Source organism: Anarhichas minor, unplaced genomic scaffold (assembly GCF_050575085.1).
Source record: "Anarhichas minor isolate MPS153535 unplaced genomic scaffold, ASM5057508v1 ptg000026l, whole genome shotgun sequence".
NCBI lineage: Eukaryota > Metazoa > Chordata > Actinopteri > Perciformes > Anarhichadidae > Anarhichas > Anarhichas minor.
In genome coordinates, this window is record NW_027466472.1 from 17,024,681 (window position 1) to 17,050,760 (window position 26,080).

Below are 26,080 nucleotides of genomic sequence, written 5' to 3' on the forward strand. Positions count from 1 at the left end.
AAGGAACGCACAAGCGCACAATGTGTTGCGTCAAGCTATTCAGCGGAAGCCACAACAATACAGGAAACTATTTATTTAACACCAAAATGAATGTGTAATAATTATGCTTATACGTGTTAAATCGATTAAAAAATAAGCTTATGTTATATCTTAACATTTTATTTGATAGCTGAATAAATGGAGATAAAAAGCGCTCAGGTGATTAAAAAAAATAAAACGTGTCTGTTGGTGAGTTGTCAGTCTTTGTCACGCTGACCTAATACAAATAGATGCGGAAGAGATTAGATGGCTGTGTCTGGTTGTTATACTTCACAATTGCCACAAGATGTCGATAAAGTCCATAGTGGGCTGAGGACACCCAAACAGCTGCTGATCCAACAAACCACCGAGGAGCAGTACACTGACAGATGAAGACGGAAACTGTTTGGTTGCAAAATATTCTTATATCTTTTCTAACAACATGTCTGTGTTTTTATTAGGCTATACAGAGTTGTTATTGGTATAATCAGTATATATTTGTACATGTCTTATATATGCAGTACCCCTAATTTTGAGATTTGGTATTTGATTGTAGGTTTTTTAAACATTTTGATCCAAACGCAGTAATATAGGGAAAAGTAGGTCTAATGGATATGATCACTACTCTGTGGATTAAACGTGTACAATCCTTGTCTGAAGTCAAATACCGGTGGGGTGATAGAGAGAGAAACACGGTTGACATAGACGGATTTTTTTTCTTTTTTGGTGCCCAGATTATATGTTTACTAGACGAAAGAATGAAAACAAGGACGCTTTTTTTTTCATCCAACACTTTCTATGCCATTCATTGGCGCTCTTCTGGTGTCAATCAAATGTGGGCGGTGTCAGCTGACAAATGATACTTCCAGTAAGTCCTCACATGCTGTACAACACAGAGAGTCAACAGGCTGTGCGGGGCGCACACGGAACATCACTACTACGGGACAACAAAAACAAAGCAGCGGGTACACATTGTGGACACTCAGACAACTTTTGTTTTTCACAGGAAAGGGATTTTTAGAAACATACTTTTTGTTATTGTTAACACAGAATTTTTTTTTTTTTTTACCGGCTTGGGATGTGACTTTCAGTGTAGACTTGGCGCCCAGGCGGAGCACAGCATTCCCGGACAGATTTAACTTATTCGCACATTTCAAAGGCGAAGTTGCGACTTTTGAGGGGCGACAGGTTCGTCACACTTACATGACATTGTAACACTTGGCTCCGTCACCTCTCGACCATGGCGGAAGCGGCCCAGCAGCCACACCTGGTGGAAATCGACCCGGATTTCGAGCCCCTGTCGCGGCCCCGGTCGTGCACTTGGCCTTTGCCCCGGCCGGAGTTCATCAACCCGGGCGACTCCAACACGTCCTCGCCGGTGCCGTCCGTGAAGCAGGAGCCCACCGGCAACGAGTTCATCAACAACCTCAGCCTGCTGGAGGAGACCGAGGACTTCACGGAGCAGAAGCCTGTCATCCTGTGCTCCGACTTCCAGTGTCAGGAGAACTGCATCCACCAGCAACCCCCACAGCAGCAACATCAGCAGCAACAACATCAGCAGCAACATCAGCAGCAGCAGCAGCAGCAGCAGCACCCGAACCCGCATCAGCAGCAGCAGCAGCAGCAGCAGCAGGTGTCTCTGCTCTCCTCCCCCGTGGGCTCGTCGTCCTCGGCGGCCGCGGCCGCAGCTGCCGCCGCTGCCCAGAGGAAGAGCAGCTCCTCCCGGCGAAACGCATGGGGGAATATGTCATATGCAGACCTCATAACCAAAGCTATCGAAAGTTCTCCCGAGAACCGACTGACTCTGTCTCAGATTTACGACTGGATGGTGAAGAGTGTGCCTTATTTCAAGGACAAAGGTGACAGCAACAGCTCTGCGGGCTGGAAGGTACGTTTGTTTTCTCGTTTGGTTTACTTTTATCCAGGAGAAGCAGTGTGCGAAGCAGCGCATGTGTGTGTGTGTGTGTGTGTGGTTGTGTGTGCGTGTGCGTGTGTGTGAGCCCGATAAAGCAGTTCTCGTAGCCTGCAAAGTTTTTCCAGTTCTGGCTGTGGCGCGTAACAGTGGGTTCACACAGGGACTCAGTGCGTTGTGCTATGTTTGTATCTCCCGTGGAATCACTGTAATATCCCTCCAGTGGTGTCGTGCTTGTCTGTAGCGTTTAATAGCCAAGTTACTGTGACTAGGCTAATGTTTTTTGATCAGATCTGTTCATGTTTATCTCCATGACGTATGGTTGTCACTGCAGGGAGTTTTGTTTATATTTGCATGGGGTGTTTATTTTTGTCTTTCCCCCACAAGTGTTTGTGCATTGACAGAAGAGCATGCATCAATATTTAAGTGTCTGTTATGTTGTTTAGAATTTGCTCCCAGTCTGGTCTTATGAAACCATGCCCCCCCCCCCCCCCCCCCCCACCTCACCTCATTGTGACCCATCCAGTTCATGGCAATTCAGTAAACTGGGCAATTTGCTACCATGATCTTCGACAGTCATCTGACTTCTCCCTGCAGTATGTGATTTATATGAGTCTGCTGACTCAACAGGGCTTATTTTTCTTCTTCTCCCTCTCTCTCTCTCCCTCTCTCTGCCTTATTGCTTCCCTCAATGTGCTTGTCAAAAGTGCTGTGAGTTCTGGCGTGGTGTGTTTGAGACAGCCCTCCTCTCTCTGCTGGTATTTTAAAACGTACGATAGATTTTTAAGGCTAAATCAAAGTTGTTGTTTTTTTTTTTTCCCATATTAGAGTGTGCGTCTTGAATGAAGCTGCGTTTTGGACGTACATGTCGTGAGGAGATACCAGAAGCATTCATGTGTCCTGGAAGCCGTCCAAGACATTACACAAGAGGGGACTTAAAATTAGTGATGTGGTGTGGCAGGCCCTCCCACTGAACACTATTGAAGGGCGTAAACCTCCCTTTTGGAGACACATAGTTTCAGTGGTGTCTGACAATAAATTGATGACAGTCTACTCTCCCAGCGGGAAATCATATTGAGCCCGTAGTCACACATTGAGAGATTTATTGCGGCTTCCCTCTGTTATAGGCCGTCTGGGTTGCCAATGAAATATAAAGCAGTCGTGGAGTTTTTTTGTTTTGTTTTTAGTCTACCCTTGTCACAGCAGTGCTGAGAGATGACACATTCATGTCAGGCACAAATGCCTGCATTGTTATACACATAAAAAAAAATCACATTAATAATTCAGTCACAACTTTCTTATTTTGCCATACACTGATTTTAACCATAAAAAAAAAAAAAAAAAGAAGTTGACAAATCCAACAAATGCAGTTGCCTATACTCCATATTTCATCCATTTCACCGCAGTGTTTACAAAAAGACACAAAACTCATGTTGAGCTGTCAAACGTAGTCCTGTCAGTCAAATTATATGGGAGTGGAAAAACCCCTCCGGTGTGGTGGAACACGCACGGGCTCGTAAACAAAGCAGGTACCCGGGCAGATGATATTGTGCAAGGAGGAAAAGCAACATTTCCCTCCACTTATTCATCACATACAGTACATTAGTACTTTGAAAGGTGCAGCATCTGTCCTACGCTATGGCTGTGTGTGTGTCCCATTCATGAACATCAATACAGGGTCGCTTGTATGAACTTGCCCTCCGTTTTGCTTGAAAAGAGCAAAGACGTCGTTGAGCAGTGAATAACACTCATCCCAAATACTTAATCCAAATGAAGAGGGGTGCATTCATGTGGGCGATGCATCCATGAGGACCAGTGGATACTTATCAGTCCGTTTGTGGAAGCTAACGTGGAAGAATCGATAGGCGGTGTGTGTGGTAAGGTGGCCCCTCAACGCACAAACACGCAGGTTATCATGTTATTGGGATGTTCTAGCAGAGTGTAGTTAAGACACGGGAGTCCAGCATCATTACATCCAATAGTAGATCATTTACATTTTGCAAAGCATGCGGCAGAGTCACAGTGCGAAAGACTCATTAATGTACCTAAATAAACAGAAGTCTCTCAGTGCTGTTCGCTCCATTTAACAGTTATTGTGTGCGAATGGCGGCTTGGAGAGGGGCGCTCAGCCACCGCCTGGGCTCGCTGCTTGTCCTGCCGTGTTGGGGGTGTAGACTGAGTAATACTGTGGGAAAGCAAAGTGCCATTCACTGCTGCGAGGGGAGTTATTCATGGAGCTCCCCTCGGTTCCACACAGGGGGGCTATCACACATTGTCCTTTCAGTGTGCGAGCTTACTTATGAGCCGCGGCCGGAGGAGAGCTGAGGGAAAATGACAATGTAAAATGGTAATTTTTGTGGCCAGCCATGTGATTTTTGTGTTGTGTTGTTTCTTGGCCCTCTGATGTAAATATGAATTCCCAAGCAGTCAGATTCATTAATCAGTATTTAACTCTGTGTTCCTCTCCATTCAATTTGACTATATATAGTCGACTGAGGCCCCGTGACTGATTGGAAACACGGAAATATGTAAATTGCGTGGCAGACCTCATGCGGAAGACGCCAGCTTTGCAAAGGGACTCTACACATTGAAACAAAAGCACTCAAAAACAATGATCACACGACCTTTACGTTCGAACTCGGTGAACCTCCAAGAGAGAATGAAACAAGCAGACTTAAAACTGTACATGTTTTGTGGTTGGTGGAAATATCGGGCGGATGCGTTGGTTGGGTGTTAAGTCATAAGTGAAGTTTTGTGGCGGCTTCTTTTGTGCTGTTGGACGGTGATCACGATGACACGCGTCACAAGCCAAAGGCTTTGTTTCTCTTGGCACCGATGGCTGTTGGGCACCCTCAAACATTGATTGTAAATCACTTTCGGTTCAGTCTGTTTGAAGGTAACCAGGGATCATTTCTCTCTGTGACTGATCTCTCTGAACAGATGGGGCTCTCATGAAGGGAACAGGCTGAAGCGCATGAAGTTTTCATTAATCTATGATTAAGGCTGTCTGCTCTGTAATTGTTGGAGGCCGAGCTTGTTTCTCAACGCCGCTGATCCTTCCACAGTCGGTCGTGTCTGAAGTGAGTCATGGCAGCCTCCACACTCCTCGGGCCGTCTGCGACAGGGTGAATTTCGAGGACAGTTGTGCCAGGTGGGACCAGCTTGGAGAAGCTCTGCGAGCGGACTGGACACTGGGCCTGGCACATGATGCCATCCAACGGGAAGAAGAACAGATGGCACAAATGATGTATCACCAAACCTCTCAGCAGAGCTGGTTATTTATTTTTAATAATGTCCCGTTCACGCTTTTTAAAATTTCACTCCATAAAATGTATGTACTTCAAGTATTACAAATAGTGTTTCAAGCTGCAGCACACACACACACACACACACATAGCACTTTTACAGTACAATATATGCAGTACGCACACATCCGTGCCTGCCAAAAGTCTGTTCTTTCTTGTATTTCGCTACTATTGGTACATCACCACAGGCTAAATATTTGTCTTCAGCCAGTGGAGCTGGGTGGCTCGGGTGCTCTTTGATGTCAATATGGAGATCAATTCGGTCATAGGTTTCCTCTGTACACGGCGCTCTCTTGACCTGAAATTCCTCAACCTACGCTGGTAAACACTCCCACAGATCTCCAAACAAACTGCGCCGGAGCAGACAAACATGCAGGTACGAGCAGATCGTACAGCATGTGACCCCAGGGTCATTACCATGTAACTGCACCCATCGACTCCAATCCCCCTCAGTCCAACTGTAAACACTGTAGGCATCACCAAGAGGGGAGGCGCAGATAGGTTGTGTAGTAGGTCGGGATTACAAGTGTGTGCGAGTGTGTGTGTGTGTGTGTGTGTGTGTGTGTGTGTGGAATACTGTGATTTGACTTCATAACGCATGGATCCCAGAGACGTGACTGGTTATTGATATTCAGAATGCAAGTTGTGTTTTATTGATATCAGTGAGTTTTTAAAAATCCGGTTAACATTTATCTGTTGTCAATAATTTTTTCAATGTAAACGCATAACAAAAGCAAACAATCTTGATACGGATCTCTTAGATTTGTTAATATATATGTATATATGTATATATATGTGGATAAACTTGGCGACACTGTTTCTAATTTACCCCCAAACCTAGTCTTCTATACTGCAATTTTGTGTTACTTATCGGCTGACACTTACACCAATAACATATTGTGCGTCTTTGCATTGAGTGTAGCTGGTTACTTGTATTACCAGCCATGTTTCCAGAGACAACCAACCAATCTGGCCATTAGCAAATAAATGCAAGAGAAAAATACTGTAGAAAAGTGAAGCTTACATTATGCAACAACATTTCAGCTGAGGTTACTCAGGCTTCAACTATAACAATATTTAAAATATAGATAAGGGAATACAGACGAAATCTTGTGTTAACTTCCAGAGATTTCTGTCGTCTTACGGTGTATATTGCGCAGCCTTAACTTACTGTAAACATCACATTGAAGGTCACTCTAACTCTTTTAATCCAATCTAATCAAATTAATTGATAACTTTGTGTCACTTTGTATCTGTTTTGTTTCATTAGCTTTCATTTGAGATGGTTTAACTTTCCCGACAGTTCATGCAGAGGTGTATGTAATTACAGTGCTATCTAAAATGTGTCCCCTCATAAACCCTCGGTATAACAGTATGGCTTAAAGAAATACAGAAGCTAAGAATTAGAATAAGCATGTTAATCCTGAGTTAGCGCAAAGCCGGTTGTACTTTATCAGCGATCACAGACTGCGTGTTTCTCTGGGTCTGAATGTGTATTAGTAGGACAAGGAGCTGGATGGAACAGCAGTCCTCCTGTTTCTACTGGTTCAACACACACACACACACACACACACACCCCTCTCACCCCCCTGAGGCAGTCGAGGAGTCCAACCCTGGCATTGCCCCAAGACATGAGGGGCAGCTGTGTTTCTCAGGCAAAGAGCTGGAGGAGCTCTCCTCACCCTCCTCCCCATTTCCTGCCTGCGCCGCCTGCCTCCCCATTCCTGGTTTTCTGCCTCCGCACAAAAGCAGAGCACACTTAATGTTGTGAAGGGTTACTGCCCCCCCCCCTCCCCCTTTGGTAAAACCATGAAGAAGCTAACCGCTTACTTTCTTCAGAGAAAAAAAAAATATTACAAGATAAAGAGAAAGAAAGAGAGGGAGCAGCAGAGACCCAGAACGCTCTAAGTTCAGACTGGGTGACACTTGTTAGGAGTTGCATAACAAGACATTTACTGGAATCAGGGAGCCGCAGGCCAAAGTCTGGTGCCACTGGTTAGTCAGCGGAACTGTGAGGCACTGTGTTAGAGATATGTGGGACGCTAGCCTCCTGTGTGTGTGTGTGTGTGTGTGTGTGCGCGTGTGTGTGTGTGTGTGTGTGTGCACATAACCTGGGCCTCATAATTAAAGCCCTGCTGCTGGCAGATGCACAGACACGATGGCAGACCGACAGGCCGACACAGGGAACATTCCTGCACGGGGCTTTTATATCTTTTTTTTTATTGTGGTGTGATATTTTGACTTTCCTTCTCTCCCCAGCTGATTTCAATCCAGTATCTCCTTCCAGTGGCTTTTTTTTGCCCCCTTTTGCTTTTCGTATCACTTTGTGCTTTGATGTGCCGAATCACCATAGCTGGTACACCACGCTGCCACAAAAAGCAGCTGTGAGTATTGATGAATCCTACCTGTTAGTCTTTGATAGGAGGAGTGCAATAATGAGTATTTTCATTGTCAGTGAGAAGAACCGGTGAGTGTTGTTGTATATATTTTTTCAATGAATGGTCTTAAATGATCAAAATGTTGCTGCTAATTCAGTAACAGTTCAACTGACTAATTGGTTCAGCATGAGTAGACCCACCTGTGTTCGGTATTTTTGGCTCAGCGTGGTATGAAAATGTGATGACGATGAGTGGAAAATATTGTGATGTTGAAAGTGATGTAACTGTGCCCATCCACACTGATCGGATTAGGCAACAGTGTGGAACCTACAGTAGCCCCGCAGATTATTTCACAACCACATGTTGTCCTTCTGTCCTGTGTTTACTTGTTTACCTGTCGGGCCCCCGGCTTCAGTACTCCCTGTTGTTGTCTGTCTCTCATTTCCTCCACCAAGAAACATTTTAGGATATTAATGACTCAACAGGCTGAAATTAAAAAAAAGAGGTGAAAGAGCAGGTCAGTGTGGCGCAGCAGGGATATCGAATGGTGTTGATGTCTGCGTGTGGTACATGTTTGTTTATTGATGGATCTAGCCGTTCTCTAGCTTTAAAGTTGCATAACTGCAACAAGTATTCATAATTTGTTCCATAACAGCGATGGTCCGGAATGCCATGGGAGGAAGCCACCGGGCATCAACAGAAGCTGTGAGGAACACATACCACACACAGGGGATCATGTCTGTCTGAGTTGAAAAGGCTTCATCGTTATTATTTGAATTTGACACATTGTGTAATTTGAGCTTGACTGTATGCTTACTGAGCTGAGGAGTAATGGCTCACGATGCTATAATTGATATTTTCAGCCTAAGTTAGTGACACAGCTGGTGCTACGACTGGTACCTTCCCACTTATACAGCCTATCTCATTGGAAAGGACCCAGGAAAATCCCAGCAAAGTGCCCCTTTCATTCAGTGAAATGAAACAAATCATGTGTATACGGTGTTTCCACCCACCCCAGACACTGGCATCACACAAACCCGCAGCAGCCCTGCCAGAGTTTTGTTTTGTCAGTTCTTTTTTTTTTGGCTGTGGACCAGAGGACAGATCATTCAGTGAGTGTGGAGTCCAGTAACTGCACAGAGAGTATAAGTGATTTAGAAAAAGATAGCAGCAGAGCGGAGCGCCTCATTCAACAGGACAGAGGAAAGGTGCCCACGCATGCTGCTTTACTCTGGAGTAAAAAATAAGAGTTGACATCCAGCAGCGTGGTCAGGTAAACAGTGTAGGATGAGTCAGATTGTTTTCTTTTTCTCAGTGCGGGTTTGGTAGTAGCAGGCTGAGAGCACGTGATCGTCTGTTTTGGCAGAGGGTTTGCCCAGGCACGGCTTGTTTGTGTGTCACCGAATACGCTGTTGCTCTGTCTGCCGCCACAACTTCTCATCAGTCAGAACATTTGGAAAGTTCTCCTGTGGTGGTTAGCTGAAAGACCTCTGCGGCGTTTTACAGTGTGTGGATTTCGGATAATTTCACCATTCAAACGAGAAGTGAAAGCCCTCAACGCTTCTTCGCCCATGAAAAAAATGTGGCGTCGTATCAGTTTCTCATAGCTTTTGTGTTCATGTGAACCAGCTGCAGACACGCCGGGAGTGAGCAGAGCAACACTTTTTACGGGACCGCTCGCTGCTGAGGGCCCCAAACCACAGGCATTACCCAGACCCACATTGTTGGGCAATTCCCGCCCTAAGGCGATTAAGCACGGTGCCTGTCAGACTGGTCGGGCATTATCACACAATCACACATGCATTCAGGCATGTGTGATTGTGTGATTGTGTGAACGCTCACAGGAGCTCTGTAGCTGGCTGGCATGGGCAGGAATTTAAATGCACACTTTTAATCAGAAGTGCCGTCATGAGTGTGCGTCAGACAGCAGGTTACCCACTTTTGTTTGTTTGTAGCCGCCCTCAGGAGAGTTCACTTTAGGTTTGCATTGGTGTAGCAACAATGCGGCACTATTGTTTGTGTTGTATAGCGAGGCTCTTGGATGACGTAGTTTTTTTATAAAAGAAACACCTCACGGGGCTGAGGAGAGGTTACCAGCAGCTCGGTTTCACTTGACATTAGCTTCTACCGCATAGACTAAAAAAACAAAATCACGTCTAAGATTGATTTCGGTAAGCTATTTCCAAAGCAATGATGAGGATGTCCTTATTTGGTCACCATGACTGATGGCCGAGAGAGACAAAAGTGTAGTTTTCCTGATTTACGTATGCCCGGGGTACTGCGAGATCCTGTTCGGTTTGAGGGCGGCATCTTTAGTTCCCATTAAGGGTTCCTGTGTCGGAAATGCAGCAGTGCCAGCCAGGCAGATTCGACATGTAACCACACGTGGACTCATTTCTTTCTCTCAATGAATCATCCATCTCCTGTCATTGACTAGAGAGAGAAAAGGAATCCTGATCCGTTGACGACACTGGGTTTTGTGTCTCATTGTTCTCATTGTTTTAAAGAATTTTACTTCGCAAAAGGTGAGAAATATTCGAAGAAAACAAATGCCATCGTCTACCATGGTGCCATTTTTGCATCTGTGCATATACCCACACATCTTCCATCCAGCATTAATATTGGAGATGAAATACTGTTGTTGAGCCGATATTGTATTTCTAATGCAACTCACCATGTTTCCCTATCTCGAGATAAAAAACTAAATCCTATGATTATGGTTATGATTATATGATATGGTAAATGTAATGTTCCACATGGTGAATGTAATAAACAGTTGGTCCTTTGCCATTACTGTTGTGACCCATATCTGGTTTATTACCTATGATAGGTTTGCTCATGTATGGCTCCTGCCCTGACCTGTACTGGTGCCAGATTGATGATGGCCCCTTTGACTAGGATGCCAAGTCCAGGTCTCAGTGCCCTGGTTTAATGTCACACTTGCTATCTACTGTCCCTCAGAAAAATGTGAGATCCAAACCATGAACGATAAGGTTTTTTTTAAGTATTCATAAGATATGATTTTGAATGTTGGGCAGCATTTCTGTAGTCATACATCTCAATCTACTAGTTCCTAATTGAAACAATAACGACACCTTTTTCATCTTTTTTTTCTGTGACTACTGAGGACTTCTTTCAACAAGCAAAATAAACACATCGTAGCACAATGCTGCTGTTCTCATTTTATTCATGTGTTGAACGTGTGTCATCGAATGGCGTTGGTGTAATAGCAACAAGGCCAAATAACAAGGACGCTGGTGATAATTTAAAAAGGAAATAGCAACAAGTGTTAATCAGAGCAATGTGTTGATGTTAAACACACTGTGCTGTGCATTGCACAAACACACAAAGATCATTTTTTTTAAAGATAACCGTGAAAAAGTCAGTTTCTTTTAAAACACTTGTGAGCTTCACATATATCTATTTATTTTGTGTTGTGTCACTGTTTTTTCCTTTTCATAATGAGCTTGTGAAAAAAAGAATGTGATCAAAGGACTGTAATGGCGCACTACATCTCATAAGGTTTCTCTATATGTTTTTTTTAATTTTTTCTCAGAAAACTGTTATTTGTGGCAGAGCATGAGTCATGCTAGTTCTACAGGTAAGTGCATCACAGCCCAACGTGCAGACTGCATCATGGACGTATCAATAGGAGAGTCAAAAGGAAAGAAAGCTAAGAAGAATTTTTAAAGAAATCCTTTTTTTATGAAAAACAACATCATGGTTACTTGTGACTTCAGACTATCAGTGTCTCATTTGGTAACATAATTGACAATAATGTGCCCTCATTAACACTTTTTAACGTTCTAACCTGCTTGTTTAAATTCTGTGACATTTTTGCTCTTCAACAAAAGAGCTGCACTTTTTTAGAAAACAATCCATATTCAAACGTTGTGTGGGTGGTCGTTTTTCTTTTATTTCACTACTTTTACTCATTACTAATATGGTTGGTATACTGTTTTTTCCCTAATAAAAACGGTGCAGAAGTGCACTTATTTATATCAGCGCCTACGGAGTAATAAAACAACACAGAAACTCTGTAACCCGTCGGAGAGTTATTGTTGGAATCAACATCCATCCATAAAAACAGCTCGGGGATATCCCCGTGTTTGCCAGGTTGAACTGGGGTAACAGGCTTGTAAATATAAACGCTCCCTCCCCTCTCACCTGTGGTGGGTCAGGCCTATGGATGCAGGCCGCCACACAGGCCCTCAGCAGTGGTCCACACACTGCATCTTTATCCGGGCGGAGCATGCAGGCAGCAGCAGCCCGGCCCAGCCGCTCCGCTGATCCAGAGGCGAAAAATATCCGCACTCCACAGACACAACTCTGTGCATTTACAGGCTCACATTGTGTTGCACATAGCAACACATGTGCATATTTCAGCATGGTAAGCTTGGCCAGCACAACCCGGTCCCTGTCCGTACACATGAGCTGTGTGCTGCCTAATTCTGAGTCAGGATTGCCCATTGCCGTTAACACGCTGCTGGGACATTATTTGAAAAGTATGTGCAGCAGTTATCATGAGCAGCTTATGAATAGTCTGAAGAAAATACAAAATGTAATGTGAATAATTCAATCAGTCACTCTCTTTCTTTGCAGCCAACGTTTATGGACCTTGCAGGTGACATGAGAGCAGTGTGAATAATCAATTAAACACTATAAATACATTGCTTTTCTTATAGCATTGAATAACAACTAACCGAAGTGAAGTACAAACATTTGAAACTTCTCACGTGTTGAATTGTTTTGAAGATATTTTTACTTCTGAGAGTTATAGTTGAAGTTCAAGCACTGAAAAGTGTCATTTGAAGCGTAAGCATTAAAAGGAGTTGAAGCGACAGTTGAGTTAGTGATGATAAAAGCAGTTGATGTGTCAGCTGAGGGTTGTTTGCTTTGTAACAGAAACTTGTATAATGACAACATGATGTGATCAAATCGAAGGTCAATAAGTGATATTGAATTATCACCAAGCTGTGTGTAAGAAACAATGAAGTCCACAGTTGTCATTTTTTAAACAACAGTCCCTTAAGCTGCTACATGCAAATATTCAAATTGACTACTTGGACATCGTCATGACGTAAGAAGATATTTGATTTGTGTTAGCTTTCTGAGATGAAACTTAGAATTTAGCAAACATGAATTAGATATTATTATTGTCTCTTGCACCAGTCTTGTCGATGTTAATTGCCGTCGAATTGTGTGTTGGCATCTTCATCTCCGTTTCTAATTGACCTGGTGTAATGAAACGGGGAAGAGCAAAGAACAGATTGGATTTAAGCTTTACAGCCAAAGAACACAAAACGTTCTGCCTTCTTTTCTTAAACATCAACTGTTTTGAAAGATACGATTTACTTACTCACTCGTTCAGCCAAGTTTTCTTTCAGAGCGATTAGGCCAAATGTCAGACCTTGGCCAAACAAGAGGACATGGCAGATGATTTATTATTCTCTCACCGAGTTCTGTTTGTTTAGATCCATAATGGGGGCAAGTCATAAGTGGGGAAGTGTTTCTAAGATGTACAGTAAGAGCTTTATCCGCCATTGTGATTCTGCTGGAAAAGCCTACCTGAACAAGGGCCCCCTCTTTCCTTTTTCCTCTTGTTTTGCCCAGTCAGACTACAGAGTTTTGATTAGGAAGTACTGGCTCTTGAACCCACTGTTTGCTTCAGCTAGTCCCTTGCATTGCACCAACCAGGGCCTCATTCTGCAGCGTTTTGCATAGAAACCAGAGGCATCAATGGGATCAGTATCAGGACTGGCCAGCTCTTCCTGTGCGGAAACAATGCAGCAGGAAGTTCGCTAATAGCCCCTCTACTGCGCCACTCGTGTCACACTATCATACGGCGGTGAAAGATGCTGGAGTGTCAGTGGCTTTGCTGCTTCTCACCTTATGCACAGAACCACTCAAGGACTATTTATCATTTGTCTGCAGCTTCTATGAGACCGATCAATCCTAAGCTTAACCAATCATCATCCGCTCAAGCTTCCAAGTTTAGCTGAGTGTGTGTGTGTGTGTGTGTGTGTGTGTTTTGGGGGAGGGCGGTTGGTTCCACTCAGATTCCTTGCAGAGGATTGTGAAAAAGAGATCCGGCCAAGAGGTCGTCAGTAAATACATTTGCAGACAGATTTGCATCTGCATGACTTGTGTTTTCTGTCTTTCCATCTGTGCTATATGATGGTCTTGTTACTCAGCATCTCACAATGGCCATTTTAACCGTTTTAAGGGAGAACTTTCCTGGAAGTCATAGCCTGCCCCGAAAGTGAATTTAAGGAGATTGACACTGAGCGCTCTGTGTTCCGGGCCTCCACTCTCGCCTCTCTTTGCCAAATTGAATAATTGGAAGTTGACGTCAGCGGGTGAGAAGGGACCCTTTTTTGCTGCAACACGAGTGTGAGATCAGCTGTGGCCATTAGTGTACGTGCATGATGTCCCAGAGGAGCACGTGAAAAGGACAAGGGAGGAATAGAAGACTGGGAAGGGGGTGGGATGGAGGCCGAGGGCAGAGATGATCTATTTCTGGTTCAAACCATGTCCTGGGGTCAGATTCCATTTTTAATCCGAGACTGCTTTTAAAAACAGAAATTGTGGCCAAACAGACTTATTTTTATATCACTGCGAACAGTGACACATTTATGCGTTCCCAACCAGATAAACCCGAGGCGCCGCCGCTGTGTTGCTCGCTGCTACGCAACATTAATGACAACAGTCATTTCCTTTTCTACAGACTGTTTTAATGAAACCGAGGGTATAAATAATCTTTTTAAAAGGCCCGGCGCTTTACATTTCCTGTGCTCTGCTTTTTATTTCCACTGCCTTTTATGATCATTGATGTATTGACTTTAGTAAATAGGTCAGTGATTATCACTGGCCAGTTCAATATTGGTGCTGATGATAACTTATCAAACTGCAAACACATGAAGTCATCGCAGTCTATTCAGATTGCTTTGTGAATGTGGTAATGTGAAGGTGGATTGCTTTATTTTCCACGTGTGTGTGTGTGTGTGTGTGTGTGTGTGTGTGTGTGTGTTAGAGAAAGAGACAGCCAGATTTCTTGTGTGTATCTGATTATATATGAAGATCAGACTGTAACAGTTTCCTTTTATTTTCAATAAAACAACAGTAAAATGGCAGTAGATCAATACTGTTGAAGCTATACCAGCTCAAACTATTTCCTCGGTGACCACATATGCTATGACTCAGCAAGGGGAACTTTAGGTGCAGACTCTTGCAAATCAAGTTGTTTGATCTTGTATTTATTGACCATTATAATAAATAAAAAAATCCCCCAGTTAAACAACCAGTCAGAAATTCAATAAAGCAAAAATCCCCCCAAAAAACAAATTATATTTGATTTATCGCAGTTTTAGGTAAGTTGGTCTAGAAAGCTTTCCGAAAATATATTTGAAGTTGGGTCGACTCATGGTACTGTATCTTTAGCCAAGAAGAAGAACTGACTCTGAAAATAACTATTACCTCTTGGTTAGCTCATGTTTGTTGTGCTCTTTCCCTGGCTGCAGGGGTTTTCCCTCTGATCAGCCTCTAGCCAGTTCACCACAATGCGAGCGCACCTGATTTCCTAATCTATTGGGATCAGTTGTAATGGACACTACAGAATACTAAGTGTATCTGACATGACGGGGAAAAAACCTGCCTCTTTCGATGACTTTGTGATTCCCGTGAGTGGTAGTTCCCCGTCACCAGCTCACCTGGAGCTGTGTGCGCTCAGCCCTTATGCTGCTGTTAAGCGGGCAGTCTGCTGAGCTGGTGTTAGGCTAATAACGGGTTTATGTGTTTTCTCTCTCAGCCACATTGCTCAAACTCAGCCAGACTCAGCACAAGGTTCCAGACATGACCAAGCTACAGCTTTAGGGATACTTACTTTGGCGGTTAGAAGGGGTGCACTACACACTCTATAGGTTACCCTCTTCACACCCGCAGACATTACACAGAAAATAGCTAGTTACAGTGCAGGAACACACCTGGTGTTTAGTGTGAAACGTGGGAAACTAAAGGTGAAGAGGCCTGTTCAGGACGGCACCTTTTCTCTCATGAGATCAGTGGAAATAGTGCAGGGAAACCGCATTTTGTTTTCACTTTCACTGGTTCCATATCTCTGGTACATGTAAGTGAAACCTCTCAGAGAACTGCTGGCGTGTGAGCTCGTATCTGCTGCTCGCTTTCAGTCAGCGAGGAGGGCGCATTGCTGCAGACGCTTTATACCTATAGCTGTATGGGCTTTGCAGCTGAGGTTTCACTTGTGGCTTCACTTGATTCAAAGCAGCCCTGCAAGTAGGTGGTGTTTGCTCATCTGGGGATTTTTTCAGCCGACGAGTTGACATTTGAGCAGCTCTGAGAGCGGCAGCACCTCGGACAGCGTGCCAGCGTCTGTCTGGCACGCTGCCTCCAGGTTTTTTGCAGGTACTTTGCTTCTGTCTGCTGGAGAAAGTAGAAGAGGACAGGGGAGGAGTGGTGAAGGGAAGGCAAACAGAGGAGAGGAGATGAGGTGAGAAGAAAGGAAACAGGATGAGGAGAGGAGAGGACAAGGAAGGAAACAAGATAAGGAAATGTAGGAGTTGGAAGGACAAGCACAGAAGGTGAAGAGGGAAGAAGAGAAGGAAGGAAACGCGATAATGAAAGGAGAGGAAAGGACAAAGAAGGAGAAGAGAGGAGAAGAGAGGAGATTAAAATGAGTAGGAATGAAGTGAGAGCAAACCAGGCGAGAAGGAGAGAAGAGGAGATTAACAGAAGGAAAGGAGACGAGGAATAAAGAGAAGGAGAGGTGGAGAGGGTGATGTACTGAACACTGTGGCCTTTCAGTAGTGCTGCCAGTGAGGGAGTTTAAACCAGCACAGTGTGTTCTTTACTGATGCACGCTCACTCTGTCACACACACAACCCCTCTTTCTCAATTTCTCAAATAGCCTACCCCCACATTCTCTCACACACACGCACTCACACCACCCAGACGTCCTCACTGCAGCCACTGGTTGGGTCATGACGTATCCAGTCATGTAATTCAGTTTCAGCAGTCACACGACAAGGTGAACATTACTTTTCATATATTGTGACATCAGGGATTAGTGCCTGTTGCTAAACATAAACTCTGTGGGGGTGGGGAGTTAGAGGAGGGGGACTAAAGTTAAATTTGTGCTGTCCACTCGGCTCACGCCGCTGTGGCTTTCGCATTCCATGCCTTTTTCTCCGCCTCGTGACCGCCACGTTTCCTGTGAGGCAGGAAGTCAGCTCTGTTTCCTGTCACAGTCCTCTTTCATGTGGCCACTTCCTCGTGTTTTGCCAGCGCCGCTCTGTTGACTCAGAGAACAGAGGTGGTGCTCCGTGCGGTGGGCTCAGGCAGAACAGAGTAAAGTCTTTTTTTTTTATTATCCCTGGCTACATGAACTAGCCTTCAGAGATAACATCAGGTTACTACCTGTTTTCCAATGATTAAATTCCTCAGTGCAACAAAAAGGGTTTTATTCACATTACTATGTAATAATTGCAAGCAACATTATGTATTTATATTAGTTTGCAGGCTACTTCATCTCCATGCAATATCTTATGTCTGTTGAGATGGGACGGTGTTATTGTCATATTTTTATACAACACAAGATAGGTCCGTCCTCGTGCGACGGTAATCAGAGTTCAGCTCTGTGAAATGGTGAGTTTTGTAACCTTGCTGAGGAATGTTGATTGTGATGGCTGCCTGGCTGGGAATCCTGCCTTTACTGTTTCCTAAGAGATACTAACAAGTTGGCTCTGATTACGACTGAACTTTGCACACAGTGATTAGCTGGAATGTTAAGATTCCTGTGTACTGCAGAGATAAATCAGTGACGCATACAGTCCCTGAATCCGAAAGAAACAGGCTTTTAATTTGTAAATGTCCGTGTGTGTGTGTGTGTGTGTTCGGGACATTAAGTGTAGTATGACTGTGTGTTCATGTCTGTGTGTTCATCCCAAATCGCGTTTTCAAACCACAACAACACTGGCTGCAGTGAAGAGAGTAAGAGAATCAAAACCATACTACGCTGCTGTTTGTCGTACTGCCAGTGCACTAAAACCATGAGCTCTCTCACACACACACACACACTGGTAGACGAGGCTTTTCCATTGGCCCCACCAGACACCCTCAGCCACACTCCCCACACGGCACACCAAGTTCTGCCGAGTTCTGGTATTTCCCATCGAGCAGTTTTTATGACCCCTCACTTGTACTCCCTCTCTAACATCAAGACTTTTGAACTGGTTCTTCAATGTTCTCCAGAATCACAGCACACAGGGTATTGACTCTGACGTAAGCCAAAATAGAAAACCAGAGCCTCCGAAGTGGAGACTTTAGCCGTGAGTTTCTCCTTCCTGTCATCAGGAAGATATAGGGCTGTAACAGGACGTCCCGGCGTCTGCACTCACATTGCAGTCATTCCTTGTTGCAGCACAGCTGAAATTACCAGCACTCTTAGCGGTCATGGAAAGGAGAGGCTCATGACCAGACTTTACTCTTCACATTTTGTCAGCGATGTGCACGCGGAGGAGTGGGGAGAAAAGCATTTGTTAGGCTAATCAGGGAAGGGCTGTCACGTCTCCGCTCCGATCATGCAAACTAGCTCGAGACTATTGGCTGAGGCAGCCGGGTCATTTGATTCAGAATTTCATTCATTTGTGAAGGACCAGTGTTCATGCGGGCCCCCATGTGCCCGAGCGCCTGAGGTCCTCCAGAGTGGAGCAAAAAGAGGTGGAGAGAAGGAAAAGTAGGAGATTTTACAGAAAAAAACGAGAGACAGGAAAATGAAAGAGGATGTTATGGCTGGAATGGAAGATAATAGTATTTGATACAGCAGATTAGTCAAATAATTGATCCGTCAATTGTCTGAAAATGACAATTCTGTTCATTGTTTAAAGGGAGGCTATTTCACTCGTGGAGGTCAGTTTACATATCACGAGGAGTCCGACTCAAACAGTTGTATAATGTCTTTGGTGAATCTGGAGGAAGCTTTTCTAAAATTTTAGAAAATACAAAAAAAAGATGGCATCAAATTGAATTATGGGAAATGCAGCGTTTTACCAGCTTGACCCACGGCCTCTTCTCTTTCAATTCATCTTTTCAAATGTGTCTCTTGCAAATCTACCAACTTTATGGAAGTGCACCACTAAATGGCTGCAGAGCACCTCTTTCATCTTTGAAGTCATTTGCTCCGTGTCTCAGTTTTATATCATTATAAAATGAATAGCTTTGTTTTTGGACAACGTTGGACAAAACAAGCAACTTCAAGACATCTTTTGAGGCAATGAAAAACTGTGACTAGCATTGTTCATGAATTTCAGATTTTTTTTGAATTAACAAATCATTGAATACTTAGTCAAGAAATGAATCAACAATGAAAATACTTAGGTTGGAGTGGGACGGGATTGTTGAGATGGTAGAGATGAGGCGAAGCAGAGGTGAAGGCAGAGCAGAGGGGCAGACTGTGAACCAGATGTGAAGCAGTGACTCACAGGCTTGATGACGTCGACCACTATGCACGCTAAGCTCTGCATGAGTGTGTGTGCGTCGGGAGTTCCAGCCTTCCTTCCAAAACAACAAGCTTTACACATGCACAGTAACGTCTGGCCAAGGCTCATTACTTGATATTGTGGCCCGGACGCACAACGATCCAGAGCCAAAGAGTGTAAATTATCCTCTGAGGGTTAAATGGTCACTTCAATAACAGTTTGGGCAGATTAAGCGTTTGAAAATCATAACAGGAAAAAAAAACAAATGAAGTGTTCCAGTACAGTAAAGTAGGAGAGGAATGGTGTCTCTGTGTCTGTGGTTTGCTTAGCAGACGTTTGCCCAATATTCTCGCTCTTGTTTGCGGTGTTTTAATACTGCTTCACTGGCTTCCTGCACAAAAATTTGTTTTTCCACTGGGGGTGTCACTAAGCAACGTTGGAGTGCGGTATTAATGTGTCGGTTTTACTCCATTTCATTCTGTGCTGGTTCAGACAAAACACATAGTCAGGTGGAATGTGAGTTGGTATAACGGTGTTTTAAAATGAACCCCTCGGTTTTTGTGAAGGAAATAAAGGCCCTCGTGTAGATCAATCCTTGTCTGGTCAGGATGTATTGCTCGTATTGACATCTATTGTGTGTGTGTTTGTGCACATGCGTGTCTTTGAATTGGACATGGCATTTGAATGACCTTAAAAATGACCTTAAAAAGCTCCCCTTTCTCCTCTGTAAGTCAGCTGTCAAGCCAGGTGTGTTTTTAAAAAAGAACCACCTGTACGGATGGATTTGCAGTTGTATGCTAAAACGGATCTGAGGTGTTCTGAGAAAAGGGCAAACTCAAATCTGTTGTCTACTGTCTGGTTTGTCTGCCTCTCACCCAGCCTCCCTCTTTCTCCCTCTCCCCCCAGAACTCCATTCGACACAACCTGTCGCTGCACAGTCGCTTTATTCGCGTGCAGAATGAGGGCACGGGGAAGAGCTCGTGGTGGATGCTGAACCCGGAGGGCGGCAAGAGCGGCAAGTCTCCGCGACGCAGGGCAGCCTCCATGGACAACAACAGCAAGTTCACCAAGAGCAGAGGAAGAGCAGCTAAGAAAAAGGTAGATAAATAAATAATCCAGCTAAAGCTTTGGTGGCCCAACATCGCTGACTTCAAATGTTTGAACCGTGCCAAGATTTTCATCATAATGTGTCATGACAAAGACCAAAGAGATTTTGGTAATATTCTAACCCTAAATTGGTCCGTCCTTGGTCCTTAATGGCTACATTACAGTTAAATACAATGCTCTGGATTTATTATCTTAGTAGAGTTAAAGGAAAGTTAAAACTAAGAATAAATTAGGTTTTCATATTCACACTTCTAACCTCTTTTCTTATTGTTTCTTAAAGTCGTCATGTCTGTAAACATCCCTTGAAAAGCTATTCTCAAGATATTATGACTTTATTGATATGGTATTTAGCGAGAATACTTATACTACTATATACTATACTATACTATATAATCCTTTTTTTAATAACATCCCTTTGTCGTATTGCCAATGGTATCTGCCCAAAACATATGTTGCACTGACTGTCTCTGGCACATACAGTACACTGAGAGTCTCCTTGTCTCCCCACAGCTGTCCCTGCAAGGCGGCCCTGACGGAGGCGCAGACAGCCCAGGCTCCTACTCCAAGTGGCCTGGCAGCCCCAACTCCCACAGCAACGACGACTTTGATGCATGGAACAGCTTCAGGCCTCGGACCAGCTCCAACGCCAGCACTCTGAGCGGTCGTCTCTCGCCCTTCATGCCCGAGGACGACCTCGGAGAGGCAGACGTGCATATGGGCTACCCGGGAGCCCCCGGGGCCAAGATGACAGCCACCCTGCCCAGTCTCACAGAGATGACAGGCTCTCTGCGACACGGTTCTGAGAATGTCATGGAGAACCTTTTGGACAACCTGAACTTGCTCTCGCCCAACAACTCTCAGGTTGGAGGAGGGGCGACGACCCCTGGCTCCTCCCAGTCCTCTCCCTCTCCGATGATGCAGCCGAGCCCTGGGTACCCCGCTTACAGCTCCCCCAGCATGTCCGCGCAGCCTCAGCAGGAGTACCGCAAGTGTGTGTACGGCCAAGCGGGGATGAACACCCTGTCGTCCATGCCGCTGCAGACACTGCCAGAGAGCAAGCCCAGCTTCGGGCCCAGTATGGGCCAGTACAGCTGCCCTGCGGGTCTTCTGAAGGAGCTGCTGACGTCAGATACAGACCAGCACAGTGAGCTCATGCCGTCTGTGGACACCGTGGTGTCTCAGTCCAGCGGAGGCTGCATGCTGCCGCCGTACAGCAGCAGCCAGCATGCAGCCAAACTCATGGGTGGAGGGAACGGTCACCCGCATGGTCTTGCTCACACTCACCCCCGCAGTGTGCACAGCCAAGCCCCGGTCACGTCACCGGCCATGAATGCCCGCTTGCTCATGTCCCTGAGCCACAGTGGGGGTCCCACGCGTTTGCCCGCAGCCAAAAGCCATATGCAGATGCCTTATGGCCTCTCCAGCCACCTCAGTGCGGGAGGCATGCCCGGTGGCTTCTGCCCTCTCAACACCAACGGATACGGCCGACCAGGCCTGCCACAGCCCTTGCACCCGGAGAAGCTGCCCAGCGACCTGGACGACATGTCCATCGAGAAGTTTGAGTTTGACATGGAGACGGTCCTTCACGACACTCTGATGGACGGGGACTCCCTGGACTTCAACTTTGAGCCGATGGTGACCCAACAAGGTTTTTCCCACGGAGTGAAGACCACTACGCACAGCTGGGTGTCAGGGTAGAAACTGTAGTGCTTTTGCTGTTTGGCAACAATCGGAACTCATTTGAGACACACACAGAAAAGTGTATCTTAGGATGTTTAATCCTCAACCCAACTTCACCTGCAGTCCATGTCCCATCCATCAACATTTCTGTTTCAAAAATACTTATCACTTCAGCAGACTGAGACTGGTCGTGATCAGCTGAGGACGCATCTCCATTAGAGCCCTTGAACTGCTGGAGATGATATCATAATTATCTTTGAAATATCAAATAATTTGTACAAACTAAGTGCCAAACTATTTGCCTTAACATAAGAGCCAAACTGAAACACACCTCTCTGGTTTACTCATCAAGGTTGCAGCGATTTCTTTTTTGCAAGTGACACTGCCAACTACATCTCATCAGCAGCAGCAGCGGCACGATCTGTAGAGGTGCACCAACTCAAACCGTGATGTTTACTGTGTGTCCACAATCAAGCTTTTTGTATGTACAGTGTGGTGATAATTGATTACCACTACGGAAGAATTATGAAGGTAATCCGGCTCATGGGTTTGTGGACTGACACGATGTAAAGTGAGAGACTTCTCAAGGGATCCTCGGATCATGTTACATAATAACTCATTTTTGTTATTGCCTGAATGTACATAGCGTCATCATACAGTTTGTCAAATCAGGCCTCTTAGTGTATTTTCTAAGAGTGTAAATAGTGTTTACAGAGCGGAAGCAAAAGTCGAGGCAGCAGAAGTGAGCCCGCGTTGAAAACTGGATCAGAATCTTTTAAAACACACGTCGAGTGGACAGATCTGTGCTTTAGGAATTCTTCTCAATCGGGCTGTAAAATGGTAACAAACTTTCTGATTTCTTGTACATACATTAAGAATGCATATTAAAATGATGTAGTAGATGTTTACTGGATTTAGTATATATTTGAGACCTAAATTATTTGTGGTTAATATAGATTTATTCTAGTGCATAACCTGCACTCAAGACATCAGAATTGTTCTGAGTCATTCGTCACTCTGAACCTTAACACCACAGGGGCCTATTTATTGTGCCTAACAAAGTAGATATCGACTGCAGGTTTGAAGGGTTTTATATTGTAAATGTCTACGGTCCAGAAGATACTCAAATCCAACAGTCTTGAAGAAAAAGTACAGTGAATTCTTTATTTCCAGTTCCCTGCTTTCACTTTTTTTTTGTAGAAGTCAAGAAGAAACGAGTGACTGTAGATTGTTGTTAGGGTTTCCTGAAAGCTTCGCAGCATTGTGAATGTTCAGAGGTCAAGGCAGGTTGGTGGATAAAAGATGTTCTGTGCTGCTGTTGTTTTCACATCAAGGCCGAGTCGCCCGGGATTGTCATTAAAGACACTGTGAGTATTTAAGCAGCCTGTCCCCCTGTATAGTTTTAGAACTAACCTTTGTCTCTAACGGTTAGTGTGACAACTTTTTGTCAAAAAAGAGCCGTCTGACGCTATCGATAGGATCGGCTTTATTCTGCTTTTAATGAGACTCCACATTCACTCTGCCCCTTCTACCTCTACCCATCTCCAAGTCAAATATTCGATAACATAAGGTTTAACATGTGAATTTATAGCTCCGATCATCTTCTTAATAACAAGTCTATTTTAATTTGCCCCTGAAAAGCGCCACTAAGTGTTAAGTATTTTATCTAGCATGTATATTTGCATTTGCAGTCTCGCTTTTCCCACTTATCGCTGTACTAACAATGAGCTTGTCGGCCTGCCAGTGACTTATTAAGCCGAGTCAACAAATAGTGTACAGGTTTGTGGTTACCTTTGTGAAGATGGTGTCTGTGAACACGACTGCTTCTGATGAAGTCGACTGGTTCGGTGGCTGAAAGACCGAGTGGTTTAGAGATAGCGAACGTAAACTGCCTATTCTACCTTAATGTTTATTGCATTATTTATCCAGAAACCACATATATCAGCGTGAGTCTGATCATGTGTTGCAAAGGGCTCCGAGTATGCAGGTTGTCCTACTACTAATGAGTTCCCCTTCAACCAGGGGGGAATGCTCTTTAATTAGTTTGGGTGTTTGGTGGAAATGAAAACTTGCATTCTCCAGATCACTAATGGCACATGATCTGACACCGCAGATGTCGTTTTTTTTAATAAATCCAGGGAGCGGGGCAGGTTTAAGAAGAGTAAAATGAAATTCTTAACATTTCAAAAGACCGTTATTAAAGAAGCTGCTGTTTGGCTTTGGTGCCAGGTGTTGCCTTTTCTTACCCAAATATACCATAGTGTACTATAGCCAAATTTGCCTTTTGAAGTCAAAGTGATATATTTAGCATTTTTATCATGTGATATGTTCAGAATGAGATATATTTGTGCCGGTCACTTAAGTCAGGATAAACTGTAATGAATCCATGTCGTCAGTGTCACACAGGATTCACTCTAAAAGTAAAAGAGCTATACTAAGTAAATTATATCTCTACATTTTTAAATGATTGAATCTATGCATTGTATTCCTTAATTTTATGTTGCTATTTTCCTTTTCTTTGAACTTATGACAGAGATATTTTATTGTAACATAGCGCTGTGAGATATTATGGTGTTGTTGTTGTCAAAACTCTATGTTCCAGATAGTTATATGGGATAAAAATGAAGTTTATTTAGAAAATAGTATGATGCAGTGATTTAATATGCTAAGCTTTTGTTAACTGACAATGTTGTATTTCTTGTATTTAGCTACAGTTTTTAGAAAAGAGCATCGAAAAGCAAATTACTGAAAAAAATGTTAAGATATATTGAATTTTTAAAATGGAAAACACAATATTTAGTCTGTCGGAGAAGTCCTGCTCAGAATGCAGTTTCTGGACCAATTTTTGTAATTTTATGAGTAGAAAGATATTGCACTTTTACTTACATATTATGAAAAAGTGCTCCTCGCAACAAGAGGAAGAGTTTCCATTACATATTTTAAAATAAAAAATCTGTTACATTGAATTTATATACAGGAATAAATTGGAATTTTGCTGTGTGATTTGCAATCAATACAAATATGTAACTTGTTCAATATTAATGTATTAAGACCTGAATAAATGTTCTTCTGTGTTAAAGATGTGTCAGATTTGTCATTCAACAATAACAAAGATATTGCATGCAGAAGTTTTGGGTTTGGTACAAACATGATCAAGAGACATGATCTGTCACCATGTGTGCTGAAGAAGGCTGGGAGATGAGGTGGAAAGCTAGTAAGTGGGCTATTGAGCTTACATTATTTTGTGGCATAGAAGCAATCTACTTGGTTGTCTAAAACATCAAGTTGGTGGAACCAAATAAATTACATTTCAGAATAAAAATAAGCAAGGTCGGATTTTTGAATGTCAAAAACAAACGCGCAATACATCTATGCAAAAATTACGATTTTTTTCAAAATCTATAGCTACTAGCAAGAGCTCTGTCTTAACATCAGCCACTACTACTACTACTGATTCCTGCCTCCAGAGCAGTAAGAACCTGATTCACTGGTATACCATTTCTCTTCTTTAGCACTGAGTGTTGTAATATCTAAACTGGAGAGCGGCTTTACAGGAGATGATTGTCTGAGGTTGTATGGCCTAAGGTCACATTTCCATCCCAGCTAACGAGCCAAGTGACATTTCCAGGTCAAAGTGACTCATGAGTGTTACAACACCTACAGTACTTGACAACACGTCTATTAAAGGTGCAGAGGGTTATTATCAAAGTCTAGTAGGATTTTGATATAATGCAACATTGGTTATGTTCGGAATAGAAAAAAAAACTAACAAGTCAAAAAGCCAAAAGCTATATACATTGTCAGCCATCGACCTTTTGCCTGACAATCAAAGAGTATTGTCTTTCATGCAGCGTCCACACTGGAACTAACAGTAAAGTAAGCATTGCCACAGGAGGATAACAGATCCTAGAACAGGAGGTTCAAGGCATGCACAGAGGCTTGTTTTATAAAAGACAAAAAAAAATGATCTACTTGTGTGCTGCACTCCCAGTTCTGGCATCTAATTTCTTCCCATTTCTACAATGATTCCTCCTGGCTTTTTCTTACAGCCACATTCCACACGATGCACCCCCTACCACTGAACCCAGTCACCCCAGACAGCAAACTGCACAGTCTCCCCGGCCCCATAGTGTCTTTGACTTTGAGTTGAGAGTAAAAGATAGCCTTTAACTAGACAAGCCACTGGAG

The 26,080-nt window shown here is 43.8% G+C and overlaps 1 protein-coding gene across 1 annotated transcript; it reads left to right on the forward strand.

Moving 5' to 3' along the window:
• The first annotated feature begins 194 nt into the window (after window positions 1-194).
• foxo1a (forkhead box O1 a) lies at window positions 195-24,971 on the forward strand. The gene is made up of 3 exons (XM_076100524.1): window positions 195-1,906; window positions 20,012-20,203; window positions 20,723-24,971. Exons 1-3 carry the CDS (start codon window positions 1,259-1,261, stop codon window positions 21,908-21,910), a joined length of 2,028 nt encoding a protein of 675 aa, XP_075956639.1. The 5' UTR covers window positions 195-1,258; the 3' UTR covers window positions 21,911-24,971.
• Window positions 24,972-26,080: the final 1,109 nt, after the last annotated feature.